Source organism: Globicephala melas, chromosome 12 (assembly GCF_963455315.2).
Source record: "Globicephala melas chromosome 12, mGloMel1.2, whole genome shotgun sequence".
In the NCBI taxonomy this organism is placed as follows: domain Eukaryota; kingdom Metazoa; phylum Chordata; class Mammalia; order Artiodactyla; family Delphinidae; genus Globicephala; species Globicephala melas.
Window position 1 is genome coordinate 85,392,015 of NC_083325.1, and position 13,247 is coordinate 85,405,261.

The 13,247-nt window shown below is 46.9% G+C and overlaps 1 protein-coding gene across 11 annotated transcripts in view; it reads right to left on the reverse strand.

Moving 5' to 3' along the window:
• Positions 1–5,000: 5,000 nt before the first annotated feature.
• Positions 5,001–13,247, reverse strand: part of RNF144A (ring finger protein 144A) — a 115,266-nt gene continuing 107,019 nt past the window's right edge. For 9 of the 11 annotated variants that reach the window (XM_060309962.1, XM_060309957.1, XM_060309959.1 and 6 more), the window contains 2 exons: positions 12,927–13,123; positions 9,049–9,168 (listed from right to left, as the gene is read on the reverse strand). In XM_060309962.1, coding sequence (XP_060165945.1) covers positions 12,929–13,123 — 195 coding nt within the window. In that variant the 3' untranslated portion in view covers positions 9,049–9,168; positions 12,927–12,928. Of the gene's footprint in view, positions 9,169–12,926; positions 13,124–13,247 lie in introns of all 11 variants that reach the window. The other 2 variants (XM_030844499.2, XM_030844498.2) reach the window with 1 other exon arrangement.

Genomic DNA, 13,247 nt, shown 5'->3' on the forward strand with positions numbered 1-13,247 from the left:
ATCCCCCGCCAGCTGCCACTTCCTACAGGGGTCCTTGTGGCCACGCCTCCCAGAGCTCCTTTCATACCTGTGCTGTGGAGATGACAGTCCTTGCAGACCTGTGAGCACTCAAATCAACCCGTGTAAGGGAGTGAGGAAACTGCCCAGCTTATGATAGGGTCCCAATTCATAATACAAGTATAGTGACACTTTTGCTTCTAGACTGTCTGTATACTTCCAGTTCAATTTTTTTTATTAATTATTATTGGAGTATAGTTGCTTTACAATGTTGCGTTAGTTCCTGCTGTACAGCAAAGTGAATCACCTATACGTATACATATATCCCCTCTTTTTTGGATTTCCTTCCCATTCAGGTCACCACAGAGCACTGAGTAGAGTTCCCTGTGCTATACAGTAGGTTCTCATTAGTTATCTATTTTCTATATAGTATCTATAGTGTATATATGTCAATCCCAATCTCCCAATTCAACCCACACACACCCCTTTCCCCCTTGGTGTCCATATATTTTTTCTCAACGTCTGTGTGTCTATTTCTGCTTTGCAAATAAGATCATCTATAGCATTTTTCTAGATTCCACATATATGCATTAATATACGATAGTTTTTTCTCTTTCTAATTTACTTCACTCTGTATGACAGTCTCTATGGCCATCCATGTCTCTACAAATAACCCATTTTCGTTCCTTTTTATGGCTGAGTAATATCCCATTGTATAAATGTACCACATCTTCTTTATCCATTTGGCTATTGTAAATAGTGCTGCAGTGAACATTGGGGTGCACGTGTCTTTTTGAATTATGGTTTTCTCTTGGGTATATGCCCAGTAGTGGGATTGCTGGGTCTGCCAGTTTAAATTTAATGGTTGATTTTTTTTAACCGAATGACCCAAGCAATTGACCTTCCTCCTGTAAACACACACACACACACACACTCACAGAGCAATTAATTCCTTCATTTGACAAGCATCTACTATGTCTCTACTATGTGTCAGACAGTAGTAGGAGTTAGTGATGCAAACAGTAAAAACCCATATTTATAATGTTAATTTCCTAAACTCCTGGATAAAACTAACAATCGAGTTCACTTTTCTGAAGCTTTCAAAATTTATTCTTTTTACATTTTGGGCCTTGCATAAAAGCTGTGATAAACAGAGAGAATCTGAGGAGTGAGAACAGACTATGCTCTCCTGGAGCTTTCCAGTGTGATGAAAACTGCATTAAATATATGGACATTCTGAGTGGATTTTCTAAGTCGATAAAAACTATATATAGAATGAGTTAAAATATGTATTTAAAAAGACCCAAATAACTACCTAGGGGAACAAGTGAATGACTTTTGGTTTTCCCATACGGAGAATTTTACTCCGTGTTTCTTTGTGTCAGAGTCCAACACAGCCATTACCAGTATCCCTGGCAGCATGGGCTGTGATATCAGAGGGAAAAGTGGTCGGATCCGGCATGTTTCACGGGTCTTAGAATGAGAAGAGGGGAAGAGGCCCTCGGTGTTTTGTAGTTGGAGGATGTGAGTGACTATTCTTGGTGGGGCTGTCACCCACATCAGAACCAGAATTCATCAATGACTTGACATGTTGCCCAACACTCTACGATTGACTTGCTTTTTCTCATTTATCCTTGGAAAGGTCCAGGGAAGGATACAGAGAACAAACTAGTGGTCACCAGTGGAGGAGGGGCAACACGGGGGTGGGGGAGAAGGAGTGTGAGGCACAAACTATTGGGTGTAAGACAGGCTCAAGGACGTATTGCACAGCTTGGGGAATAGAGCCAGTATTTTGTGATAACTGTAAATGCAAAGTAACCTTTAAAACTTGTAGAAATTTATTTTAAAATTTAAATAAATATTGAAAAAAGTAAGTAGAAAAAAAAATCCCGTGAAGTATTTTAACCCTCATTTTCAAATGAAGAAAGGGACCCCCTGGGTAAGTCACATGCCTAGGAAGTCACCCATCTGGGACCTGAGCCCAGGGTGCCCTGAGCACAGTGGCCACACTCCTGACCATGATGCTCTTCCCCCTGTTCCGTGTCAGCCCCATTCCTAAAACACACACGCTGAGAGACGCTAGAAAGGGAAGCATTGTAATAAACCAGTAATGAGCAGGAATGGCTATTTTTAAACGTCTGAGTCACCCACGGGCTGAGACAGAGCCCAGCATTTGACACTGTCTTCGGATCTGGCCACATCAACAGCTACGTTCTCCACACGGTGGAGAACCGTTCTCCACACGGTGAGGTCGACCTTCGCAGCAACCCTCCTACGTGCACAAGCCGTGGTCAGTACCGACACCCTCCTGCGCCCTGCAATTTGGGTCCCCTAAGAGGCTGATGTTGGTGAGTGCTGGTACAGTGAGGAGTAGTTTTTGTGGGGAGGACGAATCCACGTGCCCATGTGTATACACACACACACGCACACACACACACACGCACGCAGGTTTATTTTGCTTAAAAGCAGTTTCCTTCTCAGCAGAGTGTCCTCTGGGGTGATTCCCACGTTCCAGGGCAGCTTGAAGAACTGAGGTCCAACCAGAGTGGGGAGGGGCTGCTTCAGGGCGGGGGAGGCTTGGCAACCGCCCACCTTCGGATCTCCTCTGCCTTCTGTGATCAGTCTCACTCGGGCAGGGCTGTCCACCCATGGGCCATGCTCCCTCTTTGGGCTGAGCTGTATTCCTCCAAAACATGGTGGAATCCTCACCCCCAGCACCTGTGAATGTGACCTCATTTGGAAATAGGGTCTTTGAAAACGGTCAAGTTAAGATGAGGTCATCCTGGATGATCAGTCCCTGGTGGGACTAATCCAGTGACTGGTGTCTTTAGAAAAAGAAGAGATGTGGACACAGAGACAGTCAGGCACGCAGGGAAAAGAACACGTGAAGATGAAGACAGAGATTGGTTTGAGGCATGAACAAGCCAAGGAACACCAGAGATGCCAGCGAACTCCTAGAAGCTGGGAGAGAGGCTGGCACTGATCCTCTCTGCTAAGGTTCTCAGAAGGGACCAAACCTGTTACCCGTTGATCCTGGGCCTCTGGCCTCCAGAACTGTGGGAGAAGAAATTTTTGTTGTTTCAGCCCCCCAGTTTGTAGGGCTTTGTTATGGCAGCCCTAGAAAGCCGACACACTCCCCGTAGCTTTAGAGTGAAGGTCGAGTCCCAGAGCTTTTCACGCTGTGCCCACCGCAGGTGGACACTTGAGTGACAGTCCAGCCCCAGTGTGCTGGTCTGACCAAAGCCCTTGCACTTGCTGGACTGGGCCATTCCCTTGAACACTCCAGCCCTCGTTTTTGCTTGGCTGACCCTTACTCATCTCCAAGACCCAGTTCACACAGCTCATCCTCCTTCTCCGGCTGAAGGGCTGCAGGTGGCCCACCAGATCACTAATCATCGTCTCTGATGGACAGACCTGCCTCACTCCAGACTAAGAGTCCCTGTGAGCAGGGACTCTGTGTCTTCAATGCTAGCAATGAGTCCCCAGTTCACACAACACTCCTCGCTCCATCTGCATCTCCAGATTCTAAGGGTGGTTTTTAAAACATAGCCATAGGACAGGTAATTAACTGTCTATTTCTAGCCTTTCAGTTCAGGTTAATGAGTGAGGTACATACATTCCTCCATGAGGTGTAGATGGAGCAAAGGAAAATCAAGGTGGAATACTCAGAGTTACTATTCCTTTCCCCTGCTAAACACACAGAATCCATATTTATTCTTTTTTTCCCAGTAGGGAAAGGATGATCACTGACTTTGATGATGCTCTTGTAAACTTTGGTAGTTTTGCAAGTGCTTGTCTCTGTGGACGTAGGCAGAGGAGCCAGGCTGGGATGCTTTCTGATGCCGCCTTCCTGGGCTGGCACCAGGAGAAGGAGACACGGGAGGATGAATGGGCCCACCTTCCCAGCGTCCCAGATCGTTTTGGCTGCAAAACAGAGTTGAGAACATTCCCAAGAGAGAAAACCTCAGTGTATGTGGATGGACCTGGAGGGTATCATGCTAAGTGAACTAAGTCAGATAGTGAAACACAAAGAATCTATGATTTCACTTATATGTGCAATCTACAAGACAAAACCAACAAGCAAATGAAACAAAACAGAAACAGACTCATAGTTACAGAGAACAAACTGGTGGTTGCCAGAAGGGAGGGGGCTGGTGGATGGACAAGATAATGTGCAGGAGATTAAGAGGTACACACTTCCAGCTGTGAGATCCCAGGGATGTAATGTAATATAGGGAAAATAGTCAATAAGATTACTCAGCCATAAAAAGGAACAAAATTGGGTTATTTGTAGAGATGTGGATGGACCTAGAGTCTGTCATACAGAGTGAAGTAAGTCAGAAACAGAAAAACAAATATCGTATGTTAATGCATGTATGTGGAATCTAGAAAAATGGTACAGATGAACCTATTTGCAGGGCAGGAATAGTGATGCAGACGTAGAGAATGGAAGGGTGGACATGGCGGGGAAGAGGAGGGTGGAAAGAACTGGGAGATTAGCATTGACATACATACACTACAGTGTGTAAAATAGATAGCTAGTGGGAACCCGCTGTATGGCACAGGGAGCTCAGCTCGGTGCTCTGGGATGACCTAGATGGGTGGATGGGGGATGGGATGGGAGGGAGGTCTAAGAGGGAGGGGATGTGTGTGTTCGTATGGCTCATTCACTTCGCCATGCAGCAGAAACTAACACAACATTGTAAAGCAATTACACTCCAATAAAAAAAAAAAAAGATTGTGAAAGCTTTATATGGTGACGAATGGTAGCTGGTCTAACTGTGGTAATCATTTCATAATGTATAAAAATATTGAATCACTATGCTGTACACCCAAAACAATATCCTAGTGTATGTTAATTATTACTCTTTAAACAAACAAACAAAAAAACCCTGTTTTCCCGGTGGTAGAAGTTCCCCTTCCCGTCCACCTCCAATCCTCATAGTATTTTCAATCTTCAAGACAGCAGTCAACTAAGAGTATAAAAAAGATAGAGCCAGACAGGATTTACAAAAGTAACCTGTATTCCAGCCAAAATATCTTTAAAAAGAAATCCCTTCTAAAGGGTGGGGGGGCAAACTACATAAGACACAATACACTTAAAATATGTATTGAAATTACAAATCAAACTTTTCCATATGATTCCAAAGTACAAAACACAACATTAAAAGGCATTCAAACAGCTCTTTTATACATCACAGTGTTAGTGGCACAAAACGTACTGACATCTCAAAAACACAAACCAAACTTGTTTTTGTTGTTTTGTTTTTACCACCACTTGTCAAATACATAATGTATACATGTGCATGACTCATTCATGCATATTTTTATACAAGATTAAAATACACCCATGGTAAAATGAGCATGGAATGAAGGAAAGGTCGGGTACCTACCCCTCCCTGAAGGCTGTTGGAATCTCGGAAGACAGGATTGTGCAAACCAAGGACGGGGAGACCACGGGCTTTACACACCCAAACAGCAGGCTCTCCTGGTTAGGAGGCGTCCATCATTCTGCTTTAATGCAGCCCCTTCTCTCCAGCAGGCATTTTTGACAATACCAGTCATAACTCTTGTTTGCTTTCATAAGGGCTTGGGTTAATGATAAGGAATAAACAAGCTTTGGCATTTTTTAAAGAGACCTTCAGGAAGCTTTATACATGCAAAATGTTTTCCCTTGATGATTTTACTGTGATTATATACACATCCCAGGGTATTTATTAATCAATGAGAATCTGAGAAATATACAAAAAACCCACCCTGGTTCTTTCCAATCCTCTCATTTTTAAAGACGACCAAGGGAAAATGCTCTCTTCTAATTTGCGAAATAACCTTTAACATTTGTAACATAGGAGAGAAAGATAAAATCATCTTGGAGTAATTTTTGCATATCTGATACTCCCCTTCCCCCGGGAACTGGCCTGGTTGCTAAACCGGTTTTGTGCAATAATATGCTGTAAAGAGAATTTGTTCCCCTTTAAAAAGATGCCAGAGGTGGCGGATATTGGTCCCTCAGCCCGCAGCTCCCCCTGGAGGTGGAGCAGACACTGGTCTGGACAGCCATGCGTGCTGTCAAAGGCTCTGCGCATGCTCAGGTCCTAGGTCGGTCTCTGTCCCGTGAGCATCTACAGAGACGCCTCTGAAGGCGCTGGTCCCCTGTGACGATGGCGAGCTTGGCCGGCCAGGCTGGAGGATGCAGGGCAGGATCAGGCTCAGAGACCAGGCACGGCCGGGGAAACCTCACAGCGTTGTCAGTTACCAAAGGGACTCAGATAACCCCACCGGGACAGGGGCAGAGTCAGCCGTGGTCTGTCTCCATGCTCTTCCACCCCTCCTCCCCAGATTTAAAGGCCTCTAAATGAATAAACAGACGTGTGCTTCCAGAGAGTCAGCAGGAAAACCACCTGTAAAAGTGTCATTTTTAATTAAGACCAGCTCCTAAGCATCGAATCCCCAGGTTTTACTGGGAGGGACCGAAAGGTCAAAACCCAAACCGCGGGCCACCTTCCCACATCCTGTTTACGTCTGACATCAAGCCTGGTTCATACTGCATCCCCACAAACAACGGGATGTCATTCCTCCCTGAAAGAAAAGGAGTCATATGGGGGCGATGCAAGTCTATGTAAGGATCTCAATGCGATCCCACTGGTATCTTTCTAGGGAATAGACAGTTTTAGTTTTGTTTTTACTGAATCAGACTGAGCACTCTGAGGCATGCCTGATGCAAAAACTCAGAGCAAGTAGGTACCCGGCCGGCCCCAGAATCTCCGGTGTTCCCTACCTGGGTCAAACCATGTGCTATGAGCAGAGGTAAAGGCACAGGGATGGTTGATGCTCTAGATGTGCACGATTTGCCCATGGACTCTTCTAGGAGAGACAAGACAGCCCGACTCGCTAGGAATAAAGGAACCTGAGCACTGACCCAGGGAATGCAACCTTTCCAAAGCCTCTGGTTCCCACCCCAAAGGAGGGGGTACTACTGTGTGGACCTCTGTATGCAATGGGCAGTAGTGAGCACAGGCAGGATGACCTGGGATGATGAAGGCCTGCTCCGTGGACCACTGGACATGGGCCACAAGCCTTCTGTATTCCATACGAATTCTAAAGCGCACTCACAGATCATGAAGCCATCTCACGCCTGGGCCGCCAACCTCACCTTCAGGCCTCCTGGAGTTGTCACTCTCTCCAGAAAAGCCATTCTACCTCCAGGGCTGATCAAAACGTCTCATACTGCAGAGACCTAGTGCCCAGGCTCCATCCAAAAAGATGGTCCCAGGCATGTTCTTATTGTTACTGAGTTTTCAAACTGCAATTACAAGGAGGATTTTTTGCATGTAATTTTGACACAGACTGAGTTCCTAAATGGCTTCGGTTTCAAAAAGAAAATCAATACTAGAGGGGAAGAGTGAGGTGAGCCTGTTTCTCCTAACTGATGAAATGTTAAGAAATAAAGACATTTCTCTATGGGAAGGTAAACCAGGACCTGAGACAGGTACCCAACTGCAGAAGTCAAGGATATAAAACACCACCACACTTTACAAATGTGCTTGCCACAAGCAAACAACTGAGATAAAAGTCAGGTTTTGTTTTCATTTTACTCCTTTGTGGAATGCTTAGTAAGTTTTAAAAAAAAGTTCCACCATGATAAATCTACAACATTTGCCTTTCTACTATGTTTAGAAGTCCCAAGTTGGATGCAATCAGTTTGTTCTTTAAAAGCCATTATTAAAGTCAACTTTCTGTAAAGAACACACTGTCCAAAGGCAATTGATGGAGTTCCGTGTGTCTTACTGATCCGGGCATCCTGTTGCCATGGTAATCGACACACTCAGCCTGTAAAAGACCAATCCAAATAACTAAGTGAAATGGAAGATTTTTTTCAGCAGGGTAAGCAACAGGATTTGGAACTAAGATGATTTCTCCCAATTAGCTTAGTCATTACAAAAACTGTGAACATCCGGAAGCTTCTCCCCCAGCCCCTGGGAGTCCCCCAGCCCTGATAGGAGGCCCCCCTTCTGGGCATCAATGTCACTATTTGCTTGGTTTTGTCTGCTTGAGGAGACTGAGGCTATGGCCAAACCACAGGGATTCTCAGCAGAACTATTTCCAAGTAAAACATTTGGTTTCTGAAGACATGAAAAAATATTTACTGATACTTGGGTGAAAAGAGAGGAGTCCTGTGAGCTGAGCTGAATCACCAGAGAGAGAAAGACAAAAGGCAAACCTAAGGATGGGCATGTCCCTTCAAATGCATCCGTGTTTTCAAAGAAATGCAATGATACAGGAAACACGTTGATAACAGTACACAGCTTACAGCATCCAAAAAGTCTCCACAAGTTTCAAGAAAAACACAAAGAGCGCATAAGGCTTTCTAAATCTCCTGAAAAGTGGCCGAGCCAGAAAGGTCATTTAACCATAACTTCTTAAAATGCACATTTCAAGAAAAGGCATAGGATGGTTTCAATGCACCTTGTTGATTTTTCACTACTCAGTTGGAAAAAAAAAAAAAAAAAAAAAAAAAAAACCTTCTAAAAAGGATTTTACTAAATGCCATTAGTAATAAAAAGAGTTGTCATAAACAGAGTGCTTTTCTCAAGTCAGAACACTTGGATTCTGTCTGAAGTGAGATGCGATCCTTAAAAGACTGCTTCTCTCAGCAACGTGGCGCCAGCTTGAAGCCAAGGAGGAGACGGACAACATTCTGCGAGAGAAGGTCTCCTAAGCAACACCAGACGTTCCTAGTCTACCACCACCTGGTGGTCCATACAGCAGCTCCCTTGTCAAGTCTGCAGAGACAGCCTCTGTGGGACGTGCCCCACCCATGCCAGCCTTGCCTCCCCCACGCCGGGGTGACTGCACCTGGGGCCTCCGCCAACGATCTGATATCAGTCCCTGAAATCACGGCATCCGGCGTGACACTGTGAAGCTCAATGGGGCACATAAGGCAAGAAACATGTTTAGTGAGAGGGGGACGGCGGGGTGGGGATGGGAGAGAACCACGCTTCCCGGAGGTGGGGTCTTGTTCCAGCATCACGCCTTCCTCTAGGTGGGTAGGGGGTCGTCGTCGCCTTTACTGCACTTGCACTTGCAGCAAAGTACAAACGGAGTGGCCAGGAGCAGGAAAGGTGAAGCCACCAAGAGCAGGAGCCCAAATCCAGCAAAAATGCCCACAACCTGCAAGAAGGAAACAGAGGAGCAGAGGGTAAGTTGGCTGATCTGCAAGTTCAATAGCTAAAGTATAAACCACACAACATCCACGCATCCATCATCCACCCACCTATATCCACCCATCTGTCCATCCATCCATCTGTACCCACCCAACCATCCAACTACCCATCCATCCATCCATCTGTCCACCCATCCATCCACCCACCTATATCCACCCATCTATCCATCCACCCACCTATATCCACCCATCTGTCCATCCATCCATCTGTACCCACCCAACCATCCAACTACCCATCCATCCATCTGTCCACCCATCCATCCACCCACCTATATCCACCCATCTATCCATCCACCCACCTATATCCACCCATCTGTCCATCCATCCATCTGTACCCACCCAACCATCCAACTACCCATCCATCCATCCACCTGTCCACCCATCCATCCACCCACCTATATCCACCCATCTATCCATCCATCCCTTCATCCACGCATCCATCATCCACCCACCTATATCCACCCATCTGTCCATCCATCCATCTGTATCCACCCAACCATCCAACTACCCATCCATCCATCCACCTGTCCACCCATCCATCCACCCACCTATATCCACCCATCTATCCATCCATCCATCTGTACCCACCCAACCATCCAACTACCCATCCATCCATCCATCTGTCCACCCATCCACCCACCCACCTATATCCACCCATCTATCCATCCATCCCTTCATCCACGCATCCATCATCCACCCACGTATATCCATCCACCTATCCATCTATCCATCCATTTTACACACAACATCCACCCATCTTTCCATACATCTTTCATCTCTCCATCTACTCGTCCATCCACCCATGCGTGTTTCCATCATCTACCACCTGTATCATCCATCCATCAATCCATTTAGTCATCCACTCATCACCCATCCGTCATCCATCTATCCAGCATCCACTCACCTATCCATCCATCCATCCATCCATATTTCCTTCCCTTCCCTTCCTTCCTTTCACTCCCCCTTCCCTTTTTTCCCTTTTTTTCTTCCTTCCCCTTCTCTTCCCTTCCCTCCTTCCACCTAAATACCCAAACATCCATCCAATTATACATCCAGTTAACCAACAAGCTTCCTCCGAGCCAAAGGCTGTATTAGCGGCGGCAAACACAGAGGCACATTAGATCTTGGCTCTCAAGGACCACCCAGTCTGGTGGAAAGAGACCATGACTACAACTGATAATAATACATTTTACAAAAACTGCCATTGGGTTCCAGGGTGTAAAGGGAGCCCAGGAGCCAGACACCTACATTAGCCAGGGGCAGGAGACTTTGCGTGCAATGGGAAACGGTTGAGATTATAAGGGTTATGAGGACGTGGGTGGTAAACAAAAATGAGTGGGATAAAGCATTCCAGGTGGGAGAACAGAAAGGCACAGGCGTGGTGCATTAGGGGGTGACCAGACCTGTGTTATCCCTGGAGTTTAAAACCCAACATTTACTGCTACGAATTTTGATTTTTTTAAAAAACATATGTTTACCCCTAGGTATGAGTAAATACCGAAGGAAGTAAGCCTCAAATGTAGACATACTGTCATTCAAATCAGGCAGTGAGGCTGGACAAAGAAGCAAGGGGGGTGGTTCTTTAACTGGTCCCCCCTCCACCAGCTGCTGGAGTCCAGAATCGGAATCTGAAGGTGGAGCTCGTCCGCCACCTAGTGTTCAGAGCGATAAATACATGAACCCCTTGGGCTCATGGTTCTAATCCTGACTCAGTGTGTTCACCTCTCTGGGCTTCAGTTTTCTCAATCATAAAATAAGCAGATAAAGTAAAAGATCTCCAAGAGCTAGTATCAGCTCTGAAGTATGAGGCTACGCTGCAGCATCACAGCAGTGTGAATGAAAGCGCACCCTTAGATTTTGCTGGAAAATCATCTCACACACACACACTCTCACACACACACACACTCTCTCTCACACACACACACCGTGTTGTGTTTCTAAATTAGATTGTGCTTATGCTCAGAATCTGTGTTTTCTGCCGCCTGGCTGAGTGCATTTGTCTGAACATAATGTCAACGGTGGAATCACGCGGTGTGGACTCAGATCGTGCTCTGTTAAAATCACGCACGCAGATATTTCAGAATACATAAAACCCCCCAGGAAAGCATCACCGATCTGCAGGGCATCTTGGATAACCTCAACCACCTGGGACACTTTCTCAGTCTCTAGGGAGCCAGGGACTCTTGCACCAATAACACACCAAAATCCTTCACCAAATGCTCACATTCTTGGTCAATAAGACCCCATCTTCATTTTCACTCAGGCTATCTTGTCTCTTTCTTTGCATGCCATTGAACAAGCGATGTTACCCAGTGGGTCCCAACTGGTGATGGGAGGATACAGGTATTGTCAGAGGGAAGTCAGCCAACAGTAAAGAATGAGACAGGAAGCAAATACCTCACAACAAAAATAATCACTTCGTGAGCATCTTATAAGTACGTGTCAGGCAGAAATGATATACTGTAGGAAGACAGAAGGATAAAGAAGGAATCACGGTGAAACGAGGATCATTCCTACTGGCAAACCCTGATTTGAAGGAGCGGCTAAGCAGTCAGACAGTTTCTCAAGAGGTACACTCATTCGGAGCAGGACACAGTTTGTGTGACCACCATGAGTCCCTGCACACAGCCTGGTGGCTCTGCCTTAACCAATGTCCAATATGTGTTTATAGGATGAACCAGTTCAATGGAATCTAGTAGCTTCTGAATCCTCTGGCCCCAGAGAGTTCTGTGACAAAACCACTCCAGGGCTTGGGAACACTAACCCAAGTCAAAGAGATGGTGAGATGAACGGGACACATTTAATTCACTGAAACTTGGCATTGGACACAGCCTGGGTGTCTGCTGTGCCCAGGCCTGCATGCGCAGAGGCCGGGCCACTGGCCGAGGGCTGTGCTGGGGTATATGGGGGCTGCTCCCATGTCTCTTTCCAGTTCTCCATCCAATGACATCACCTTGGCAACTTGAAACAGCCATCCTGGGGGTGCTGACGCCGCCCCGCCCCCTGCCGCCCCATGGCCAGTTGTTGAATATCCTCACTGCGCTGGCCCTGTGTGTGTTCTGAGGCAGGGGATGAATGAGCTAAGGGGGCCGGTGGCAGCTGCGTCGTCTACATGGAACGTTTACCGATTGCTCCCACTGCAGTCCTCCTCGCCCCACCACAGAGCCCCTCTTTTCTCTGCTTCATGAATATCTGCCATTCTGGATTGGATAGAGTGCGAGAGAGTTAGGGTCTGCTTTTGTCCTCTGAGAGAATGGGTTCTCCTGTTGGGAGGAGGAGGTGGATGCAAATAATGAAAAACTTCTGCCCAAAAACAGAGTCAGGACACTGAAAACAGCCCCAGGAGAGGCGTCAGGACCCGCAGGGGTCAGGCAGGTGGAGATAGGGGCCTGATAAGGGAGACACGGGAAGCTGTCTCTGAGGATGGGATCACCGAGCTGCTGTCTGCAGGAGAAGAACCCCAGCAGGGAACGTTAAGACGGCTACCCGTGCAGTGAGCCTGGGAGTAGCGTTCAGGGAGCAGGAAGGAGGTGATGTGGCCGGAGTGGAGGGGTGCTGCGGGGAGTGCTGGGGGCGGCCCAGGTCTTTTGCTCAGAAGATACGGAAGCTGGGGGTGTGCTTCCCGCCATGAGGGAGACCTGGAGAAGGAGGCGATCCTGAGGGAAAATCTAAACTTCTGTTCGCGCCTGTGCTAGCTGAAATGTACCGTTAGACGTCCAAGTGGAGATGGCCGGCAGCCAGGTAGGCAAGAAGCTGTGAGTTCGGTGGGGCCGCCAGGACGGAAACCGAAGTGAGGCAGACATAGCCTTGCAGTCCCGGGGGGCCGTGGGCTCTAGGAATGCACACAGAGGGCTGACACGACGTCCCCTCCCTGCCGTGGTCACAAGCGCTGGTCCCACCTGCCTATAAATGTAGAATAATGAAACCACGGTTGACCCTGGATAATGATCCAGTCCAATGTTCTCATTCCACCAATGCAACATCTGTGGCCAAAGAGCGATTCCAAAGGCCCCAGCACTTAAGACAG